Source organism: Chrysochloris asiatica, unplaced genomic scaffold (genome assembly GCF_000296735.1).
Source record: "Chrysochloris asiatica unplaced genomic scaffold, ChrAsi1.0 scaffold00423, whole genome shotgun sequence".
NCBI lineage: Eukaryota > Metazoa > Chordata > Mammalia > Afrosoricida > Chrysochloridae > Chrysochloris > Chrysochloris asiatica.
In genome coordinates this window covers 693,776-716,744 of record NW_006408941.1, presented here as the reverse complement: position 1 = coordinate 716,744, position 22,969 = coordinate 693,776, and the positions used below count along the sequence as shown (strand labels likewise).

The 22,969-nt window shown below is 42.5% G+C and overlaps 1 protein-coding gene across 1 annotated transcript in view; it reads right to left on the bottom strand.

Annotated features, from left to right (window-relative positions):
* The window catches only part of GSS (glutathione synthetase), a 30,202-nt gene extending 11,872 nt beyond the window's left edge, over nucleotides 1–18,330 (bottom strand). Inside the window, exons 1-6 of the mRNA XM_006876871.1 lie at nucleotides 18,185–18,330; nucleotides 11,434–11,935; nucleotides 10,650–10,766; nucleotides 6,391–6,471; nucleotides 6,229–6,306; nucleotides 5,044–5,110 (exon numbers count right to left, since the gene is read on the bottom strand). Of these exons, the coding sequence (XP_006876933.1) occupies nucleotides 5,044–5,110; nucleotides 6,229–6,306; nucleotides 6,391–6,471; nucleotides 10,650–10,766; nucleotides 11,434–11,654 (564 nt within the window). The 5' untranslated portion in view covers nucleotides 11,655–11,935; nucleotides 18,185–18,330. The remainder of the gene's footprint in view (nucleotides 1–5,043; nucleotides 5,111–6,228; nucleotides 6,307–6,390; nucleotides 6,472–10,649; nucleotides 10,767–11,433; nucleotides 11,936–18,184) is intronic.
* Between the last annotated feature and the right edge of the window lie 4,639 nt (nucleotides 18,331–22,969).

Genomic DNA, 22,969 nt, shown 5'->3' with positions numbered 1-22,969 from the left:
CACAGCGTGTATTCCCATTGAGTCTTAGTCTTGGAAGGGGGTTTGCACTGAGGGGACCCGACCACTTGCCTTGATGTTTCCTGGGCAAGCAAGTTGCTTGTTCTTGTAGTAACAGTCGGTCTGCCTATGTTGTTTTATATTTCTCCTGTAGGTCTTTCTTTCAAGAAATATCTTCTGTTCTTCTAGCCACTCTAGGTTGGTCTGCTTTTCCTTTCACACACTTTAGATTTTCACATTAATTATCTGCCAGGGTCAGTGCATCATCCTTGCAAGGCAGCTGTGACTCCTCCCAGTCGATAGAGTTGTCACCTTCAGGGAGCTCAAAGTCTAGCACAATGACACAGGACTATACTTAATATGGAGTCCTGGTGTGGCACTGTGGATTAATGCACTGGACTGCAAAGTCAGTTTGAACTGCAAGGTCAGCGGTTCAAGCTCACCTGTAGCTCCTTGAAAACCCTGTACAGGGTCGCTATGGGTCAGAATTAACTCAATGGCACTTAACAAAATATACTTAAAATGCCAATGCTAATGCTACTTCTAACACTAAACGAAGCCCTAGGCCTAGCTTACACCTAGCCAGAGTCCTACCCCTAACTCATGACTCCTACCCACTCACAGAAAATAGTAAATAGATAAACCAATTGTGGTCTATTCCTATATTGGAACATTAGACAGCATTTACAAAGCACAAACGAAAGCTATACACAACACAGTGGATGAAAGAAGTAAAACACATAAGACTACAAAGATATTTTATAATAAAAATATAAATAGAACCAAAGAATTATAAAAGTCAGAGTAGTGTTTACCTCTAGGAGGGAGGAAAGAAGTGAGGATTGGAAAGGGATACATGGGGAGCTTCTGGGCACATTCTAGTTCTTAACCTGGTGGTGTTTCTAATACTTTCCACTTGTGCATGGAACCCTCTGCAATAAACAATTTGACCTTTCAGTCCTGGTTCCTGAGGAAAGGATAACACTTGATGCTAATGAATGGGGTCTGACCCAACTAAGAAGGATAATCAGGGAGCCAAGTCCTGGTGTGGCGCTGTGGGCTAATGCGTCAGACTGCAAAGTCGTTTGAACTGCAAGGTCAGTGGTTCAAGCTCACCAGCTCCTCCATGGAAACCCTGTACAGGGTCGCTATGGGTCATAAACGACTCAACGGCACTTAACAACAAGAAGGCTACTAAAGTCTCAAGAGGCCTTCTAGAGAGAAAAAGAGAAAAGGTTTGCGTAGAGCTAACTGATGAAGAGGTTTAAAAAAGGTGGGCTGCTTATGAACTCAGCTGCCCAATGTTCTCCAAATAAAATCCCAACTGCTTCCTCTTCTGACAACCTTATTTCATGCCACCCTCCCAGCCCCCACTGCCAAGTTCCAGCCACACGGCCTGTCATATCATTTCTTAAACTTCGTTCCCTCCTCAGGGCCTACACATTTGCTGCTTTTCCCTCTGCCTGGAATTCTCTTCGTTTTCCCCATGGATGGCTGAATTCTTCTTATCTTTGAGTCTTGACCCAAAGTCATATCCAAGAAGGCATCTCTGAACTTTATTTAATATTGTTGTTGTTGTTAAGAGCCATGGAGTCAGCTATCAGAGTGATCTTGTTCAGGGTTTCCAAGGAGCATCTAGTGGGTTTGAACTGCCAACCTTGTGGTTAGCAGACCAGTGCTTGTCCAGTCCCATAATTCTCACTCCACCATGTTGTTTCAGTCCCCAACTGAGAAAACAGAAAACTTTTTGCTTATTTCTGATATCCATCTCCCTGACCAGATTACAGGCACCTTAAGGACCAGACCATTAGCTGTTTTTGTTTTCTGTGCTACCCCACTGTCTAACACAGTGCCTGGCATTTTTGTAGGTGCTAAATAATAAATAAGGAGCTCTGGTAGCGTAGTGGTTACGAATCGGGCTGTGAACCACAAGGTCAGCAGTTCGAAACTACCAGCTGCTCCGCGGGAGAAAGATGAGGCTTTCTGCTCCCGTAAAGATTTACAGCCTCGGAAACCCTGTACAGGGTCGCTATGAGTCGGAACCGACTCCACGGCACATAACAACAACAACAACAACAAATAAGTAAATAAACACACACACACGAGGGGGCTTTGTAAATTTGTAGGAAAATGGAATTAAAAACTAATGAAAAATTTCCACAAACTCATGCATGTGTGTGGGTATTTATTATTGAATGAGGTGAAATTTGAGTGGGAGCCTGAGAAAGGTGAGACTCCATGGGGCGAGTGCTCAGTGTAGCGTAACAACATACACAAAGGCCTGCAGGTGCATAATCACAGAATGAAGGGTCTGTGATTGAATTTAGGGTGTGAGAGGCAAGAGAACAGAGGGGATAATTGCTCATGGGAACAAAACACTGCCAGGTCCTACAAAATCCTCACAATTGTTACTTTTGAGCCCAGTGCTACTCCACTGTGTCAAAGTAAAGATACTTCAGATATCTTCCTTTTGTCGACGATCCTCGGCTTTACCAAGCATGATATCTTTCTCCAGGGACTGGACCCTTGTGAGAATATGTCCAAAGGACGAGGGATAAAGTCTCACCATCCTCACTTCTAAAGAACATTCTGCCTGTACTTCTTCCAACATTTTTGTTGGTTCTTCTGGCAGTCCATGGCACTTTCAATATTCTTCTCCAACATCGTAACTCAAATGCATATGAGGTTACTCGACATATCATGGCTTGGATTAAACACACCTTAGTCCTCAAACTGGTATCTTTGCTCTTGAACATTTTAAAGAGGTCTTCTCTATCCAATTTGCCCAATACAATATGTTGTTTGGCTTCCTGACTGCTGCTTCCATGAGTGTTGACTATGTATCCAAGCAAAATGAAGTTTTTGGTAACTTCAATATTTTCTTCATTTAGCATGTTTTTTATGGCCCAGTTATGAGGATTTTTGTTTTCTTTACATTGAGGTGTAACCCATACCAAAGGCTGTGGTCTTTGACCTTCATCAGTATTTTAAGTCCTCTTCGCTTAGTTGATCAAAGTTGTGATCATCTGCATATCGCAGTTTGTTAGAGTCATCTCTTAATCTGGCTGCCACATTCTTTTTCATATAACCCAGGTTTTTGGATTATTTTTGGATTAATATACAGATTGAATACGTATGGTGAAAGGATACAATCCTGGCGCACACTTTTCTTGACTTTAAACCAGTCAGTGTCACTTTGTTTTATTTGAATAACTGCCTCTTGGTCTATATACAAATTCCTCATGAGCACTATGAAACATTCTGGAGTTCCCATTCTTCTCAATGGAATCCATAGCTTTTGCATAGTTAATAAAGCACAAGTAAACATCTTTCTGGTATTCTCTGCTTTCAGCCAAAATACTTGTGATGTCAGCAGTGATAACCCTTGTTCCATGTCCTCATCTGAATCCAGCTTGAATTTCTGGCAGTTCCCTGCCAATGTACTGTTGCAACTGTTTTTGAAAGATCTTCAACAAAATTTTACTTGCATATGAGATTGATGATATTGTTTGATGGTTTCCACATTCCACTGAGTCACCTCTCTTTGGAATGGACACAGATATGGAGTTGTTGTTATTATGTGCTGTGGAGTCGGTTCCAACTCATAGCGACCCTGCACAGGGTTTCCGAGGCTGTAAATCTTTATAGGAGCAGAAAGCCTCATCTTTCGCCCACGGAACAGCTGGCAGTTTCAAACTGCTGACCCTGAGGTTCGCAGCCCAATTCGTAACCACGAGGCTACCAGAGCTCCTTCAGATATGGAGTAGATAAAGCAAAACCCAAGTCTGAGCAGTGTCTTACCCATGATCCCTGGGACGTCACTGAGTCTTGCAGACTTGTTCTCCATGTGCCAAACCTAGACTTAACTTTTAGTTCCCAAAAGATTTTCTTGTTAGCACCACCTCTTCTCTCTTTTAGCATTCTCTAGGGCCCCTTTCCTCAATGCTCCTGGTCTTGGAACCTAGATCCATTTTTCCAATGAACAGCTTCTTTCTTCTCTAGCCAGCAAGTTCACACCATTGGTAACAACAGTACTGGGTCTTAGGGAGCAGTCTAGATTCAAAGAACGGTAGAACTGGAAGGAGCGCCTTCTTTTCTTGTTTTTAAATGTAGTTCCGTTAGTTTACAGATAGTAAAGCTGAGCCCCAGATAGGCATATGGTCACAGAAGCAGAGCCAAAGGCTCATGACCCTCAGCCTGCTGCTCATAGTATTACCCAACTTATTTCTTTACCTTCCCCTAAATAAAAGCAGAGGCTTTTTAGTTCTCTATGTCGGAAACCCTGTACAGGGTCGCTATGGGTCGGAACCGACTCGACGGCACTTAACAACATAACAACATGTTGTGGACATTAGGGGCAGAGGGGAAAAAGTATACGCTGGGAGGGCTAGTGGACTGAGTCAGAAAGGTTGGAAATTCCCTGTAGGACCTTAGACAAGCCCTGGCATCTCTCCAAACCTTAGTTTTTCTATCTGTATAGTGGAGATAACCCTACAGCTCACGGAGTGGTTTTAAGCAGTAAAAGAAGTAATTTTGAAACGACATAGAAGGTAAGGAGGTATCATTATTGTCATTAACACGATGATTAAAAACTTTCTGCCTTAGATACAAAACAGGCAAGGAAATGGCCAGTGGTGTTCTGGAACTGATAGACTGTATTTACGTCTTCCTAATTCTGTTCAGAGATGCCAATTTGGGTAGCTTGAAATTTGTCATGGTGGCAGTATGTACATCATAAAAAAACAAATGTTACCAATTGGGGCTTTTCCCTGTGAGCGACATTTTCCAGCATACCACTGGAGAGAGTGTGAGTTCTGCAGTACCACGGATTCCTGAGGATTTAGATTCTTGAAGGGAATGTGTTTGTGGAGACTGAGAAGTAGAAAAAATTTTCAGGAGGATAGCATGGTCCAGTAATAAGTTCCCTGAGGAAAACATGAAACCAGAGCCCAGGGAAAAGTCCAGGTTGTTGTGATGTCTCTTATGTTTCTCTGGAGCTCTGGTGAGTCCCAGGAGGCAAAGAATGGCCTAACAAAAAATACCAACCTGTAGACTATACTGACTTGGCATGTAGCCATCCCGGAAGTAAACCACAGCAATTTCCTGGCCGTCCCTAGAACGCAGAATGGAGAAAACAGCTGTATTAAATTATAACTGATGTATTCAGTGGTTCAATCAGTTCCTGGGTGCATCAAAATAAGTTTAGGTCCATTGAAACAATCCACAGTGGGAGTTTGGGCAGGGACTCATTGTAACCAATAGAAGTAGATACCTGCCCACCAGTACTTTCACTAAAAAGCATGGAGGTGTACAGGAAGGAATGTGTACACTATTGATGAAAGAGCTGCCTTAGAATTCTGCAGATGTCAGGTATTCTAGGAAGATCAGAAAAGCAGCAGGCTGGTAAACAGAACTGGATTAGGTAAAAATTTTAAAAGTGGGCTCAAATTTACTGAACAGCAGAATACTATGCCACGTTTAGCAAAAAACACTTGCATTTTCACTGTTTGAAGTGGCTGAGGGGTGCGAGTGGGAAAGGGCGATGCAAAACTATGAGTCTAATTAAGACACAGACTACCTTTTTAAACTTCTTCCCCTTTTCTTTGACCTGTTAGACGTCCAGTTTATCTATTTAAACTGGAAAGGAAAATAACTACTTTGCTTTGATATGATAAATAGCACAGTTTAAAAATAGTAAGTGATACTGTGGGATTCCATGGAGGTTGTACACATGGAGCAATGCTACCAAATGTGGCAGCAAAGCCACCTTGTGGCCGTCTCTGGATAGAGCCTGGGTTAGAACACAAATTAAGGCCCCTTGGAGTCTTGTCTGCAGTTAGACAGTGACACTAGATCAATCACAGATTGAGTTGATTGCTCCTCTTGCTCCCAGACTGCCCGGCTCAACAGCCCAGGCCTGACACAACCACAAAGGTCAATAAAACTTTGGCAGCCTCAACACATATTAAAACTAAGGTTATCTTTAAGAATGCCCTTATCCAGATGCCAACAGTTCTGACACAACCCTTCAGAGGCAGAGGTTGAGTGGCCTTCTCCATAATTTCCAGGAAAGACAGATTATTTCAGAATTCCCATCTGAAATTTAGAGAGAAGGAAGCAAGTCATCACATCTTTAAGGAGAAAGGACAGTTTTGGGGAAGAGGGTGGTGGGATGAGGTTCATAATTCAGCACTCCACTGGACCCTTGGGGAATGCCCCTTGACCACTTACATAAATAGCCTTCGGTCTTGGTCCAGAGATCCCTTTTCAGAAACATCTTCAAATCTTCGCCGAATTACATGGATGTTTCTGGGGAAAGGTGGCAAGGGTCAGTTTAAGTGGAGGCTCTGTTCCATGTCAGGCCACATCTCGAGCCCTGCCTGCCTTACTTACCTGGCCAGGAGCTCATTCTCTATGGCACGCTGATCAAACACGTTCCTCTCCTTCTCTTGAGCAATCAGCAGCACCAGCGCACTAGGGAAAGATCACAGGTGGCCCCAGGCTGCTACAGAGTGCGGCCTCCTCTCTCTCACCCATCAAGAATGAGCCATGTGCTCCTGCTTTCACTTCCCGGAAAGGAGGAGCACATGGTCCTCAACTTAGCACTGCCTCAGGCCCAGACAGCCGAGGTGATGACACATTAGTTCCTGAAAATAAGAAGCTTGCAAAACTGGAGCTGTGCCTGCTCCTTCTCCAGAGAGTAAATATTGTTATGCTGTCAATTCTGTGCAAATTAAACTTTAGACTTAAAACCATCTCAAAACCCAAGAGGACATTTTCTTGGGTTTAACATGATTCTAAAATCTGTCTGGAAGAATAAACAGGTAGGAATATTAAAGAATATTCTATAAAAGAAAAATGTTGAGTGTTGGGAACTGATGACTATTATTAGATTGTAAAATATATATCATAAGAAAGTGTAGTTCTTGCATGAAGTATTAGAACAGATCAATGGAACCCTATACAAGGCCTATGTAAGTACATACAAATAAGACTATTTCCTGGGACCTCCCAAAATCCCTGGCATGTACACAGGGTCGGGTTTGGTTCCACTGTATGGATGGTATCACTGGGGCTTACGTGGTCTCTTCTCTTTTTAGCCACATGTTTCTTAAAGTAGGGGTTCAAGGATTCAGAGAAAATCTTGTGCCAGACAATTGTCTGTGGATTATCAGCCAAATTATTTTCAGTTGTCAGAGACAGGCCCAATTCTCCAGCAGACTCACTGGGGGCCGCTCCTCAGCAGTACCAAATTCCATTTTCCCTGTAGCAGTACGGCTCTGCGCCTGTGGCTTCTTGCTGAGACTCTTGGAGGTCCAGATTTAGCTTAGGAGGATAAGTGTAGATTCCTCACCTCTTCTTGTTTATTTGCTTCTGTTTTTCCCTATCTGAACGGGACCCTCAGAGTGAACTCTGTCTGCTTGATTCCTTTCACCTAGCTGAAATACAGGTCCTAGTACCCCTGTCCCTGCCTGCCTATTATTTCATGAAGTTAGAAGAAACATTAAGCCATAGCTTTGTTGGGAGCTGGGTAGCCTGGAGACAAGCTACCTTTCACAAACCACCTTATGCTGACAGTCCCAAGAACGACGGACTTGCTCTTCATTTTGCAGCCTGATCTGCTCGGCTGTTGATTGGGCACATGTGTGAGTGTGTGTGGGAAGGTGGCGCCTGGCCCAAGGCTGGCCCACCTCCAAGGAGAGGTGGAGGAGGGAGGCTGGAAGCTACAGGTTAACATGGAACCTCATGCTCCAGTTAATTGACTGCTACCAGTCTAAATGCTCCCAGTCAGAGCCAGAAAACATAGTCTACCTTTTCCTGCCTTTAGCTCTGAGCACTCTGTTGGGGTAGGGTGAGAAATGTTGTCAGCTAAGGAAGGTGAAGTGGCGGTAGCCTGTTGGACGGGAAATGAGGCTTTGCCTGTGACTTGGGCTGTGTCCTTGGGTAAGTCAGTTTCCTTCTTAGGGCCCTGACTTCCCTATACAAAATAAAGGGACTAAACAGATCAGTGTTTCTCAACCTTTTACCATTTCTGCTCATCCCAACCACAAACCTTTTGTTTAGAGAGTTCATCTATACTGAAATAATAATTTGTTTATAGTCTTCCTTTAAAAAATTCCTGAAAAAGTATGAGATAATTGATGCAAATTCCTTTTATTCTACAAATGCTTATATTTTAGTTTTCTTGGAGACATACCAGTGTAGTGGAGAACAAAGTCTTAGAGGGAGACAGACATGAATTCTATCTATACTTACTAGCTGTGGGACTTTGGACAGGGTACTCAGCCTCTCTGAGCCTCAGTGTGCTCTTTTGTCCAATAAAACTTGTTGTTTTGTTGTTGTTAAGTGCTGTTGAGGTTTCTCTGTGAGGACAGCACAGGACTGAGCAGTTTCCTTCACTGTGTTGTAGTGCCATACACAGAGTCACTCTATGAGTTGGAACTAACTTGATGGCACATAACAAGAACGTCATCAGTATTGCTGTTGTTACACTGGAAAGGATAAAGATCTTCATCAAGATTTTTGTTTTTTAAATCATTTTTCACAACCAAGAGCTCATTTAATTTTTACCACAACTTGGGTGGTGCACATAAATGGCTTATGCTTGACCCCTAACCTAGAGATTGTTTGTTGGAACCTGGTGACCTGCTTCCATAAAGAAGACAGCTGAGAAAACCCTGTGGAGCCCAACTCTGCTCTGTAACCCATGGGATCACCATCGAGTCAGAACGGACTCAACCACAATGGATTACCACTCTTTTAGGGGTTTCCGTGACACCCATTTTTCAAATGAGGAAATTGAAGCTCAGAGAAAGGTCATCAAGGTCATGTGTTGGATCTGCAGGAGAGTGTCTCTGACTCTCAAAATTGGTGGAAGCCAGTCTTGGCTTAGGCACCCCATGGCTTGGACCCACAGTGCCTAACTCCAGGTACACAAGACTTTTTCCTTTGTATACAGCCTGGCTGGAGAAACTATTTGCACCATTTGTCCGTCAGTAGTTCCCTAGCTGACCCAACTCTTGGCTTCCCTCTCTCAGAATACAACTAAACCAAGAGTTCCATTTGATAGATGATTTCTCTGATGATGTCTAGATAGGCAGAGTCAGTCTCATAGATCTCAGTAAGGATGAGTGAGCCCGGAGAAGCTCTCTAGGAGAGAATCAAGTGGAGTGACAAAGAATGCAGGGGCTCCACTGGACTGTACACTTGAAAATGGTAAAAATAGCAAATATCATGTCTCTATTTTATCACAATTAAAATAAATCAAAATCAAGTTCTGGAGGGAGTTGTACAGCGTTTCCAAAGAGTAGCTGGAGACCTTGCGATTCAAACCGACCTTGTGGTTGAATGCTTACCCTACAGTGCCACACCAGGACTCTCAATTTTATCACAATGAAAAGAAACAAAAATCAGGTTCTAGCGGAAAGTGGACTCTAGGTTCTGCCACCAACTCACCACTTGACCTTGAATAAGCCACTTCACTTCTCTGAACCTCAATTTCCTTGTCTATAAAATGGAAGAAATTAATAGAACCTATCTGAGACTGATTGCTATGAGGATTCAATAAGATCCAAAGATCCTAAAGCAAAGCCCTTAAAAAAGGAACAAATAAGGACTAGTAAGTGCTACTAATGTTAGTAACAGTGCAGTGGCTGCAAGCACAGTGGACCCTCACTTATCTGAACCTCACTTACCTAGCAACTCTAAGCAGTTAGAATCCCAAATCTCAAACCCCAAACCCAGTGCTATGGAGTTTACTCAGACTCTTTGCAACCGTCTAAGACAGAGTCCTGCTGTGGTGCTGTAGAATAAGCACTTGACCATGAGGTGGGTTTGAACTGTTCAAACTCACCAGTCATGCCTCAGAAATCCTATACAGGGTTGCTATAAATTGGGACCAACTGGATGGCACTTAACAACAGGGAAGACAGAGTAGAATTGCCCCATGAGGTTTACAAGGCTGTAAATCTTTACAAAAGCGGACTGCCACATCTTTCTCCTGCAGAGTACCTGGTGGGTTTAAACCACCGACCTTTCAGTTTGCAGCCTAGAGTTTTTACCACTGTGTCACCAGGTCTCCCTAATACAGACCATTAAAATAGACACCATATGATCCCTAACCTAATTCAAAGTGTCTGCATTTATTTATCAAATAGGCCCTCACACTCTTGAGACACAGTTATAATAAGCCTGACAATCTGCTTCCTCGCAAATCAGAAAGGAGGCATGGAAGTGGGAGTAGAGGATTTCAGGTGGTAGTACACGGGCAACAGTAAGAAGGAAGAGCTGATAGAAGGGAGACAGAGAGACATCTATGACGAGAATGAATAAGAATTTAAAGCACAGCCACCTGGGGCCATTGGTGTAGGCAAACAGCCTCCCATGCCTCTCTCATCCTTCCTCATTACAGTAGGATGCAACCACTGACAATCCTAACGAGGGCCTTCCAGCAATAAGAAAAAGGAAAGTTTCTCTTATTTAGGAAGAAAGTCCAAAACTCCATTAACAGAACTTTGGCACTTGCAGATGCAAGTTTTCATTCTTAGAAAAATTCTCTCATTCCCTAATGATGCCAGGCAAATAAGAAGTTGCTGCACCCACGAGTGTTGAATTCACAGTAGGATACTGCTGCCACTTTCATGTTCCCTTACTTTGCTGAACCGTAGAGCTCCCAGGCTTTGGCAATCCCCAGAGCAAGTCCCTTGCTGGGGTTATTGGAGAGGATCTTGGCAGCTTCTTTGGTCTTACTCAGGACGCTGAGAACATGTCTGTTGGAAGAGAGAAGGCTGCTCAGTAACTGACGGACCTGGGACACTCATAGGAACATTGCTATGAGAATCAGCCGAGCACAACAGAGCATCTTACCATCATGCTCCTGTAGGACCCACCTCAGGTGGAATATGCAGGGCTGTCCTAACCCTGGCTCCTGGTGTACATGCCCAGAGGAGCCCTGAGGTCCTGTGACTCTAGCCCACCCCAAACTCTCAATAAGCAGGCACCCCCTCACCCCGAACCCCTGGGTGCTGTCTGGAATCTTATTACAATCATCTGGAATCAAAGTGACTTGGCGCATCACTGCTGACCCGAAATGGATACTACCAGTGCTCAGCCCTCAGATAGGGAGGCCATATATCCCTCCTGCCTTGGATTCTGACTTCCTCAAACATGCCAAGCTCTTTCTTATCTCAGGGCCTTCACAGATACTGTTCCCTCTGACTGGAACACTAATTCACAAATGAGGGGCAAGACTAGATGAGTCCTCAGGTTCCTTCTCTCCTGGACATCATACAAAGGCCTGATTACAAGTGGAAACCATGCTGCAGAGGGAAAATGTGACCTGGGGTCCAAGCCGACACAGTCAGAGTTGGACATTCTTGGCCCAGTTTGTGACAATAGACCCAGGCCAGGTCCCATGCGTGTGCCCAAGGAACCCACCTGTGCACAGCTGGGGTCCGGGAAGCCAGACCCCCAAAGCTGGCAGAGATGGTGTTGATTTCAATCTGTCTCAGGACTGGAGAACCATCTGCACTGAGCTGGAACATGTAGTCTGAGCGGTTCAGGCCCAGGAAGACAGTCTGTGTGGGAAAAATGAAGGTTGAGGGCACCTCCCCAGAGACTGCCTCTGAGGGCCTGACCACGGGGCAAACGAGTACCATGAACTCTATGCAGAGATTGAAAGCATTGGCTAACACTCCCAAACCCAGGGGAACTCATTCTTCTGGTCATCTCAGGATTGGTCTCTGATGTACAAACCCAGTGGGATCCAATGAACAGCAGACTCAGGGCCTGGGCCAAGATCTGCTTGAAAAAACAGAAATGGGAGGGGCAGGTCCCAGGCTGGGGTTGGGTAGACATGGTTACCTGGGCAATGCCCTCTTTCAGGACTTGCTTGTAGATGTCAAAGAGACGCGCAGTAAAGTCATCCCTTTTGATGGTGCTAGAGTGGGAAACAGATAACATTTTCCAAGCTACATGGGATCTTAAAGGTCAAGAGGTTCTGCCCTGACCACTAACTCCTGAATTCTCTAGGTCTCCTAGGCAAAACATGAATACCTCCCACCACCACCATCCAGTCATGGTAGAAAACAGCGATTAAGGACCCAGCTCTAGAGTCAGATGACCTAGGTTCAAATTCCAGCTCTTACACTTACTACTAGACAATGTCAGAATCATTTCGTCTTTCTGGGCCAGTTTGTTCATGTGTGAAATGAACAGGAAAATAATCAGATTTAAATCACAGAGTTGTGAAGATTCAATGACATACTACATGTAAAGAATTAAATATAGACTTAGTCCTGAGAAGAACTAAAAAAATAACGTGATAGATTTTATACTATTCTAGTCTACAATACCTCTGATGGTTGGCAAGCTTCCTGGCTGACCTAATATTAAATTCTCTGTAGCTTCTCTCCCGTATACCAAGGGACCTCCCAGGACAAGACTTACCCTCCCCTATAATAGCCCTTTAAGATTAGAAGATCGCTTTGCCCCAATAAGAGTTTTCCAACCTAAATAAACATTCTGTTTTGATTTTAAAACTATTTCTTATGAAGTGCTTTCCTTAAGGAGGTCTTCCTTCTCTGGGCCACATTCCTCTACTGTGTGCTTTCATAGCTGTGGACCTTTGTAACACTGAACATAGCTATAATTTTTCCCTTCAACTTATTAGTGTAATGTAAAGATGAGTGTTGGCTCTCCTAATTGACTGTAAATGGCATGAGGGAAGCACCATGTATGTGAGGACTCATTATATACTAAAACCAAACCCAATGCCAGCTAGGCACACTCATTAGGGTTTCCAAGACTATATAAATCTTTACGGATGCACACAATCTCATCTTTCTCCTGTGGTGCAACCAATGGGTTTGAACTGCTGACCTTGTGGATAGCAGTCTAATGCCTAATCCACGATGCTACCAAGGCCCCTTAACTCATTATATTGTTGTTAGATGCTGGTGAGTGGGTTCCCACTCATAGTGACCTTATATAAAACATAACGGAACACTGCCTCCTCCTGTACCAACGTCACAACTGTTGTTCCAGTTGAGCTCATTGCTGCTGCCAGTGTCAATCATCATGTTGTGGGTCTTCCTCTTTTTCGATGATCCTCTACGTTACCAAACATGATGTCTTTCTCTAGAGATTACCAAAGTATGAGACAAAGTCTCGTCATCCTGCTTTCTAAGGAGCATTCTGTCTGTGCTTCGTCCAACAATGATTTGTTTGTTCTTTTAGTAGTCCATGGTACTTTTAATATTCTTCTCCAAAACCATAATTTAAATGCATCAATTCTTCTTCAGTCTGCGTTATTCATTGTCCAACTTTCACATGCATATAAGGCTATTGAAAATACCATGGCTTAGGGGCCAGGCAGACTTTAGTCCTCAAACTGATATCTTACTCTTAAACACTTTAAGAGGTCTTGTGCAGCAGATATCTTACTCTTAAACACTTTAAAGAGGTCTTGTGCAGCAGATTTGCCTAATGCAATATGTCATTTTATTTCTTGACCGCTACTTCCATGAGTGTTGAAATGAAGTTGTTGACAACTTAAATCTTTTCTCCATTTATCATGATGTTATTTATCAGTCCAGTTGTGAGAACCTTTGTTTGCTTTACATTGAGGTGCAATCCATACTGAAAGCTGGGGTCTTTGATCTTCATCAGTAATTATTTTAAATCCTCTTTGCTTACAGCAAGCAAGGTTACGTCATTTGCATATCACAGGTTGCTAATGAGTCTTCCTCCAATCCTGATGCCACATTCTTCTTCATATAATTCAGCTTCTTGGATCATTTGCTCAGCATACAGACTGAATAAGTATGGTGGAAGGATACAACCCTGGTGATTTTTAAATCACCTTTTCTGATTTTAAACCACTCAATATCCCCTTGTTCTTTTTGAACAACTGCCTCTTGGTCTACGTACAGGATCTTCATGAGCACAATGAAGTGTTCATTCTTCACAATGTTATCCTTAATTTGTCATGATTTACACAGTCAAAAGTCTTTACATAGTCAATAAAGCACAAGCAAACATCTTTCTGGTATTCTTTGCATTCAACCAAGATCCATATGAAATCAGCAATGATATCCTTAGTTCCATGACCTTTCCTGAATCCAGCTTGAATTTCTGGCAGTTCTAGGTTTGATATACCATTGCAACCATTTTTAAATTATCTCTTTAGAATGGGTACAAATATGGATCTTTTCCAATCGGTTGGCCAGGTAACTGTCTTCCAAATTTCTTGGCATACATGAGTGAGTGCCTTCAGTGTTCCATCAGTTTGTTGAAAGATTTCAATTTATAGTCTGCAATTCCTGGAACCTCATTTATCATCAATGTCTTCAGTGCAGATTCGACTTCTCCATGGGCTCTTGATCATATGTTACCTCTCGAAAATGGTTGAACACTGACCACTTCTTTCTGGTACAGTGCTCTGTGTATTCTTCTTTCTTTTGATGGTTTCTGCATCATTCAACATTTTGCCTATAGAATCCTTCAATACTGCATCCCAAGGCTTTAATTTTTTTTCTTCAGTTCTTTCAGTTTGAGAAATGCTGAGCGAGTTCTTCGCTTCTGGTTTTCTAACTCCAGGTCTTTGCACATTTCATTATAATACTTGAATTTGTCTTCTCAAGCTGACCTTTGAAATTTTCTGTTCAGCTCTTTCACCTCCTTCCATTTGCTTTAGCATCTTTACATGGCGAGCAAGTTTCAGAGTCTCTCTTTAGTTTTTAAAGGTTTTATTGTGAACTGAGTAATCATTTACATGGGAGAACATTTGCTTTAAACCACTGTTTCATTGCAATGATTACAATCTTCTCTGTACATCATCATTCAACAGTATTTACTTCCATTCCCTCTGTTTTTTGGGGGCTTTTTTTGGGGGGGGGGATGCGCACAAAAACACTCAGGAATATATAATAATTTAAACAAGCAAAGGACACATTCTGCAAGCCTGCCTCCTGGCTGCCAACACCCAGACACTTTCTTTTCATGATCCCAGGGTCCTCAGCTGCTCTCTCTCTCCATGTCCTCAACTCTGCTTCCATCTCTGGTGTCACTGCTTCTCTGGATAGGGTCCTGAATTCTGCTTGTGCTCTTCTCCCTTGATGGTCCTAGGGTCCTCTGTTTCTGGGCTATAAGATTAACTACTCCCCTGCTTTTGTTACAAAACTTCTACCTTTACAACTGTGACAGTCACAAGTAGTCATGATAACAATTACTCACTATTGAAACATAAGAATCTTATCCCCATCTCTTTTCACCAGACCCAACTAGACAAGATGAAAAATATTCAGTGGGGACTCTACCTTCTTCTGCACACTCTTAAACTAAACTCCCTCTTGAAAACTTGTAATCCAGTCACTTTGTGCCTTTATCACCCCCTCATTTTAGATAGCCAATTTCTAATTTGCCCATCCCTATCTACCCTGTATACAGAGAGGATGGGATTGATGCTTGATGTGAAGACTCTTTAGAATTTTTGCTTTCTTCCTATATGAGGATTTGATGTCATCCCACAACTTTTCCAGTCTTCAGTCATTAATGTCTAATGTTCAAAGTCTTATTTTGGCTCTTACGCACTTGCTTTAATTTTCTTCAGCTTCAGCCTGAAACTTGCATATGAGCAATTGATGGTCTGTTCCACAATCTGGCTGATGATATTGTAGTAAATTTGTGTATTCCATCTAGTGAGATCCATGTGTATAGTCACTTTTTATGTTGTTTAAAAAAGGTATTTGCAAGGAATAAGTTATTAAGTATTGCAAAATTCGATCATGTGACCTCCAGCATCATTTCTATCACCAAGGCCATATTTTCCAACTAATGAGCTTTCCTCTTTGCTTCCAATCTTTGCATTCCAATTACTGATGTTAAGTGCCATCAAGTCAGTTCTGACTCATAAGGATCCTGTATAGGGCTCCCAAGGAGCAGCTAGTGGGTTTGAACCACAAATCTTGTGGTTAGCAGTCCAGTGCTGACCCTCCAGTGCCACACCAGGAACCAAATCACTAGTAATTATTAATACATCTTGATTGCATGTTTGACCAATTTCAGACTGAAGAAGTTGATAGAATTCTTCAATTTTGTCATCAATGGCTTTAGTGGTTGGTGTGTAAGTTTGAATTACAGTAATATTAACTCAAGGAGCTCTGGTAGTGTAGTGGTTATGAATCGGGCTGCTAACCTCAAGGTCGGCAGTTTGAAACTACCAGCGGTTCTGTGAGAGAAAGATGAGGCGTTTTGCTCCCATAAAGATTTACAGCCTCGGAAACCCTGTGCAGGGTCACTATGAGTCGGGACCGACTCCACGGTATTTAACAACAGTATTAACTCATCTTCCTAGTTGTTGTTGTTGTTAAGTGCCGTTGAGTCGATTCCAACCTACAGCAACCCTGTATAGCGTTTCCAAGGAGCAGCTGGTGAGCTTGAACCACCGACCTTGCAGTTCAAACGGCTTTGCAGTCTGACACATTAACCCACAGCACCACTTATCCTATCAAAGACATAATTGTACTACAAAAGAGATCTTGAAATATTCTTTTTGACAATGAATGTAATGCCATTCCTCTTTACTTTGTCAGTCCCAGCAAAGTAAACCATATGAATGTCTGATTCAGAATGATCAATACCAGTTCATTTCAGCTCACTAAGACCTAGGATAGCAATCTTGATATGTTGTTGTTAAGTGCCAATGAGTCGGTTCCGACTCATAGTGACCCTGTATAGGGTTTCCGAGGAGTGGCTGGTGAGTTTGAACCACCGACCTTGTGGCTTGCATTCGAATGCTTTATATAGTTATTGCTGTAGGATAAGCACTTGACTGCAAGCTTGGTTTGAACAACAAGGTCAGTGGTTCAAACTCACTAGTTGCTCCTTGGAAACCCTACAGAGGCTCGCTATGGGTCAGAACCGAATCGACGGCACTTAACGACAACATTATTATAAATAGCCCAGTGTGCTGCTATGGCATGGGCATGTGGCATGTGGCAGCGGTCCATCCAGTATGGTTTTATGGAGCCCCAGGAAGAGACACAGTAAGAAGGCATCCACAGGCAATTAAATCCACAGACAATTAACAGGGTGGGCTTGGCATGGCTGCTGAAACCTAGCTTGAAGGATGCCCTTTTATAGGGACCCACCCCATGACAATCCAATGAGGGGGGCCAAGTAGCTTAGGCCACCAGCTCTTTCAGGAAAGGAGGAAAACAGTGTCCCCTTGGGCTTCAGCCTCTAGTTATGTTGAAACCCACATTTCCTTTTCTGAGTAGGTCCCGTTTAACCCTGGACTTCAGGCTGCTGTTCTAACATGTGTTTCCATGCAATCCCAAGCATAGGCACAAACTGTCGGCCCAGTTTGATAAAGACCTTGGAGGAATGGTGGTGGCGTGCTTCACACATACATGAACAAAATGCCTTTTTAGCTATAAATCAATGGTTTTCAATTTTCTTACCATTAATGGTTCCTTTCCATATCTACTCTCACACCAACCGGCACAATTTCTAAAGATTTTTGTCTCTAACAAAATAACTTGTTTGGTTTTGAAATTGAATCAAAGACATGCAACCATCAGAACGTCAATCTGTAAATTCTAAAATAAAGCAAAGAAATTTACCTTTCCCCAAGGTCTGAAGAAGAAAATTAAAAAAAGATCAAGAGGGAAGGGACAGAGACGATGAATGGGTGGGAAGAGTCATTTGAGGGCTTCTGTTTCCTCATGCCCTGGGTATATATGGCCCAGTCTGCACCCAAAGATGAGACTCTGGGGTGGCAAAGAGGGGCCACTGCTCAGGACATGATGTAGTAAATCTGACTTTAAACCCAATAACTTTTCCTGCCTTTTGGCTTCACTTTGGAATGATGAAAAGTCTTGGGCTGACCTTCCCTAATTTCAAATGTAAATGCTAGTCTTTAAAAACAGATGGTCATGAATCACAGAATTACAGAACACCAGTGCTGGAAGGGACCTCAGATTAAAGCCAACCTCCCCATTTCACAGATGAATAAATTGAGACCCAAAGAAGGAAAGGTTCGAGGGTTATGAGCCCATTCTCCTGAATCCTCATTCACTGCTTTGGCTTCTCCTTCTCACCTGTCCTCCATCCCACCAAGAAAAAGCAATAGGCAATCCCTTGGTTCTAACAGCTCCCAAGTCCCTGGAACCCCAGTATCTGGTACCTGGAAAGAGTTTGCTCCAGAAAGGCAGTGTTCTGGCTGACAGCATCCACCAGCTGGTTGAAGTCCATCTGCACAGCATAGGCCTGCTCGAGCAGGGCACTGGGCACCAATGAGGGGAAGAGTGTGAATGGGGCATAGCTCACCACCTAATCAAGAGAGAGTGGGGTGGGGATACAATTTCTGTCATTGGGCTACCTTCCAGCAAACGTCACCCTGCGGAAAGTGTGGCCTACATGTATTGAGGACACATCAACCTCAGGATAGTGGTTACCTCTGGGGAAGGAGGGAGAACAGGAATACGAAAGTCTACAAAAGCTTCTGTTTTCTCTCTGTACATATTAAAAATAGGAACTCAGAAAAACACTACGGCTGTATTAGAGACAAAATGGCAAAGGAACTGACTAAACATGTGTACAACTAACTAAAACAAGTAAACCAAAACACACACAAATTATTGATCATTACTGTATCCAAGGCACTGTTTTAAATACTGTACACAGAGCCATCATATAACTCTATGAGGTAGACAGGATTACTATCTACACTTAACAGATATGGGAATGGAGACTCAGAGAGGAGAAATAACATGTTTAAAGATATACACAGCTGGTAAGTGGAGCTGAGTTTGAACCAGCATGGAAACTAAACAACACACACACACACACACACACACACGAGTACTCTGAGGTGGCCATTATGCAAGGCTAGGCCCTCTCCCCATGTCAGGAGCTCACACTCCTGTCCCCATTCCCTCTAGCTGGGGAAAGAAAAGAGACCTGCTGGGGGACTGCAGTAGAAATGAACTCTGGCCCCCTGAGTAGAAGCCAGGAGTGGTTCCCCCACAATGTTGGAGATGGTGATTCACATTGTCATACCTGGGTTCTTTGGACTTTGGCACAGTTGTGAACTGTAAGTCCCATCTAGGATGCTGTTTCTAAAAGGGAAAAATTCTTTCTGAGATTCTCAACAATAGCTGAACTAGAACTTGGTTCAAAGCTAAGATGGCCTTGTGACTTGTATTATGAAGTATTCCTGGGTCTAATCTTAGAGATACTATCAATGTGCCATAATGATAGTACATATTTATGAAGTAAGTATTTAGCATTTACATTTATCTTTAAGACATCATCAGTCTGAATGGATAATGCAAACATGGTACAAAATTTAGAAAGGAACAGAAGTATACACAGTGAGATGGTTTGATGGATAAGTTTCTAGAAGTACAAATGCCAAATAACTAGAGTAAATCCATTTAAAATTTTGGTAGTGAATTCCCTAATTGCCCTCCTTAGCATTTCAGACAAAACCGAGGAAGTGTTTGAGAGAGTACAAGCCTTTATGAGTTAGATGGGGAATTTCTGTAGCTCATGCAAGAAGTGAACAAATATCCTGAGTGCACAAGGAAGGCCTACAGGAGCATGTCCTTGGCTTTAACACTCAGAGATCTGCCTCTTCCAGTAAGACCCATCTGGCCTGAAATCCCCCTGAGGAGTTTTTCTACTAAGACTTCTCTCTGCCTGGGCCTACCCTTCCACAGGACTCATGTTGCCTATCTGAATTTGGGATCAATAGAATAGAGCTCATACTATTGCTCCCCACTGTTCACAGAGTAAAGGCTGAAACACACCTTCTTTTCACTTTTGATAGATGTTGTTGTTAAGTGCTGTCAATTTAGTTCCGACTCACAGGTTTTCCAAGAAGCAGCTGGTGAATTTGAACCACTGACCCTGTGGTCGAGTGCTTATCCTACAGTGCCAAAGACTAATATTCTTCTACTCTACAAAAATCTACAGCATATGCATGACAACAAGAAGTCTGCTTCATAGTAAGGGAAACAATAGGAAGATACGGGAATTTGGGCAAATAGAACTCACTTCTCTGCTAAAGGGGGAAGCCATACCTCCATACCAGCCAATAGTTGTCATAGGATCTAAGTTTTTTGAAAGAAGCTGAACATCTACCTATCTATATAGAAATGGCTGCAAGCATACATTGACAGAGAACTTTCAGAGGTTCATACTGGATTCAGAAGAGGACATGGAACAAGGGATATATCATTGCTGATGTCCGATGGATCTTGGCTGAAAGCAGAGAATACCAGAAAGATGTTTACCTGTGCTTTATTGACTACACAAAGGTTTTCAATTGTGTGGATCATGACAAGCTATGGACAAAATTCCTAAGTATGAGTATTCCAGAACACTTAATTGTTTCATGAGGAATCTGTACATGGGCAAAGAGACAGTTGTTCAAACAGAACATGGGAACATTGAATGGTTTAAAATAAAGAAAGGTGTGTGACACCTTTGGGTTGTATTCTTTCACCATACTTATTCAACCTTATGCTGAGCAAATAATATGAGAAGCTGGGTTATATGAAGAAAAACATGGCATCAGGATTGGAGGAAGACTCATTAACAACCTGAAATATGCAGATGATACAACCTTGCTTGCTGAAAGTGAAGAGGACTTAAAATATTTACTGATGAAGATCAAAGAGCACAGCCTTCGGTATGGATTGTATCTCAATGTAAAGGAAGCAAAAACCTCACCACTGGACTAATAAACAACATTCTTATCAATGGAGAAAAGATTGAAGTCAAGGACTTCATTCTTCTTCAATCAACTATTAACACTCATGGAAGCAGCAGTTAAGAAATCAAACAACGTGTTGCATTATGCAAATCTGCTGCACAAGATCTTTTTAAAGTGTTGAAGAGCAAAGATGTCAGCTTGAAGACTAAGGTGTACCTGACCCAAGCCATGGTATTTTCAATAACTCATATGCATGCGAAAGCTGGACAGTGAATAAGGAAGACTGTAGAAAAACAGATGCTTTTGAGTTATGGTGTTGGAGGAGAATACTGAAAGTGCCATGGGCTGCCAAAAGAACAAACAGATCTGTGTTGGAAGAAGTGCAGCCAGAGTGCTCCTTGGAGGCCAGGATGGCCAAACTTCGTGTCTCATACTTCGGACATATTGTCAGGAGGGACCAGTTGCTGGGGAAGGATATCATGTTTGGTAAGGTGGAGGATCAGAGAAAAAGAGGTAGACCCCAAGTGAGATGGACTGGCAAAATGGCAGCATCAACGGGGTCAAGTATGGCACCAATTGTGAGGTTGGCCCAGGACTGAGCAGTGTTTTATTCTGTTGTGCATAGGGTCGCTATGAGTCGGTACTGACTTGATGGCACCTAACAACAGCAACGTATACTTTAATGTTGGCTCTTACTTTTTAAAACACTGGTGAAAAACTGTTGACAAGGCTTGACTCTGGAGAGAGAAACAGAGTGAATGAAAGGAGGAAACTTTATACTGAATTCATTTTGAATCTTGTACCATCAATGTATTACCTTTTTTTTTTTATTATTAATTCCCTCATAACTGCAGGTTGTAAATATTCATGCTGCATATGGTCAATGTGCAGCCCTGGATAAAATGCACACTCCTCTTCCACCCCGCATCCATTGCCTCTCAGCTGCCTGACCTGCCTCCTTTCCCACTATATCCATATATGTACCACATTTCAGCTGCCCTCTCTTGAAAATGTGTTGCCTTTTCCTACTTTTGGACCTCTGCTATGCTATCCCATCCCCTTAGTTTTCTCTTAAGGATTCATTCAAATATTGTGCCTCATCTTAATCTTCTAATCATAATGAACTGCTCCTTATTTCAGGTATTCTATCTAATACCCTAGGAAAGTAGCAAAGCATGTCATCAGAACATGGACTGAGAAGCCAGACTCCTTGAATTGAAATACTGGCTCCACCACTCACTCTATCTTTTAAGTAACCTTGGAGAGCTACTTAACCTCTCTGGGCCTCATGCTCTGTTGTGGTGAGGGTTAAATGTATCCAAAATACTTAGAATAGTGTCTCCAACACAGTAAATAACAATATTATGTAGCAGGTTGCCTATGTTTCCTCACAGAATTGACATTATTTAATTTGTCTGGAGATTACAGTGGTTCTGTAGGATAAACACTGGGCTGCAAACCGCCAACGTTGGCAGTTTGAGCCCACCAGCCACTCTGTCAGACAAATAATGAGGCTTTCTGCTCCTACAAAGATTTTCAGCCTCAGAAACCCTATACAAAGTCACTACATGTTGGTACCAACTCAATTGCACTTAATAACAATTTTGTCTATTGGTAAATTCCCCAATTAGATCATGAGCTCAAGGCCAGGGTTCCTGAAAAGGCACTCGAGAGCTTGTCTAGTATGGATTGTTGTTTTATCAGTATTTTTTATTTCAATTTTATTCATTTTGTTACTGTTGAGAATATGCACAACACAACATATACCAACTTGATAATTTCTACATGTAAAGTTCAGTGACACTGATTACATTCTTCAAGTTGTCCAACAATTCTCCCCATCCTTTTCTGAGTTGTTTCTTCCCCACTAATGTAAACCAACTGCCCTCTGGGTTCCTACCTAATCTTTCATGTTGCTGATGTCAATTTGATCCCACATAAATCTTAAAAGAACACAATGCACAGTGGTTGTGTGTCACAGAGTTGGTTCCAACTCATAGTGACCCTGTATACGGTTTCTGAGGATGTAAATCTTTACAGGAGCAGAAAGCCTCATCTTTCTCCGACATGTAGAACTTTTTTATTAGTCAGCTAAGAGACTGTTTCGTTGTAAGAAGACTCCAGGGGACATATTTGGTTTAAAGTTTAAAAATTATCTCAGGTAAAGGTTTACAAAACAGACTAAATGCTTTAGAGAAAGGAAGATTGTTTAAGGGAAATAAGACCCAATATATCCAGATTACACTCCCA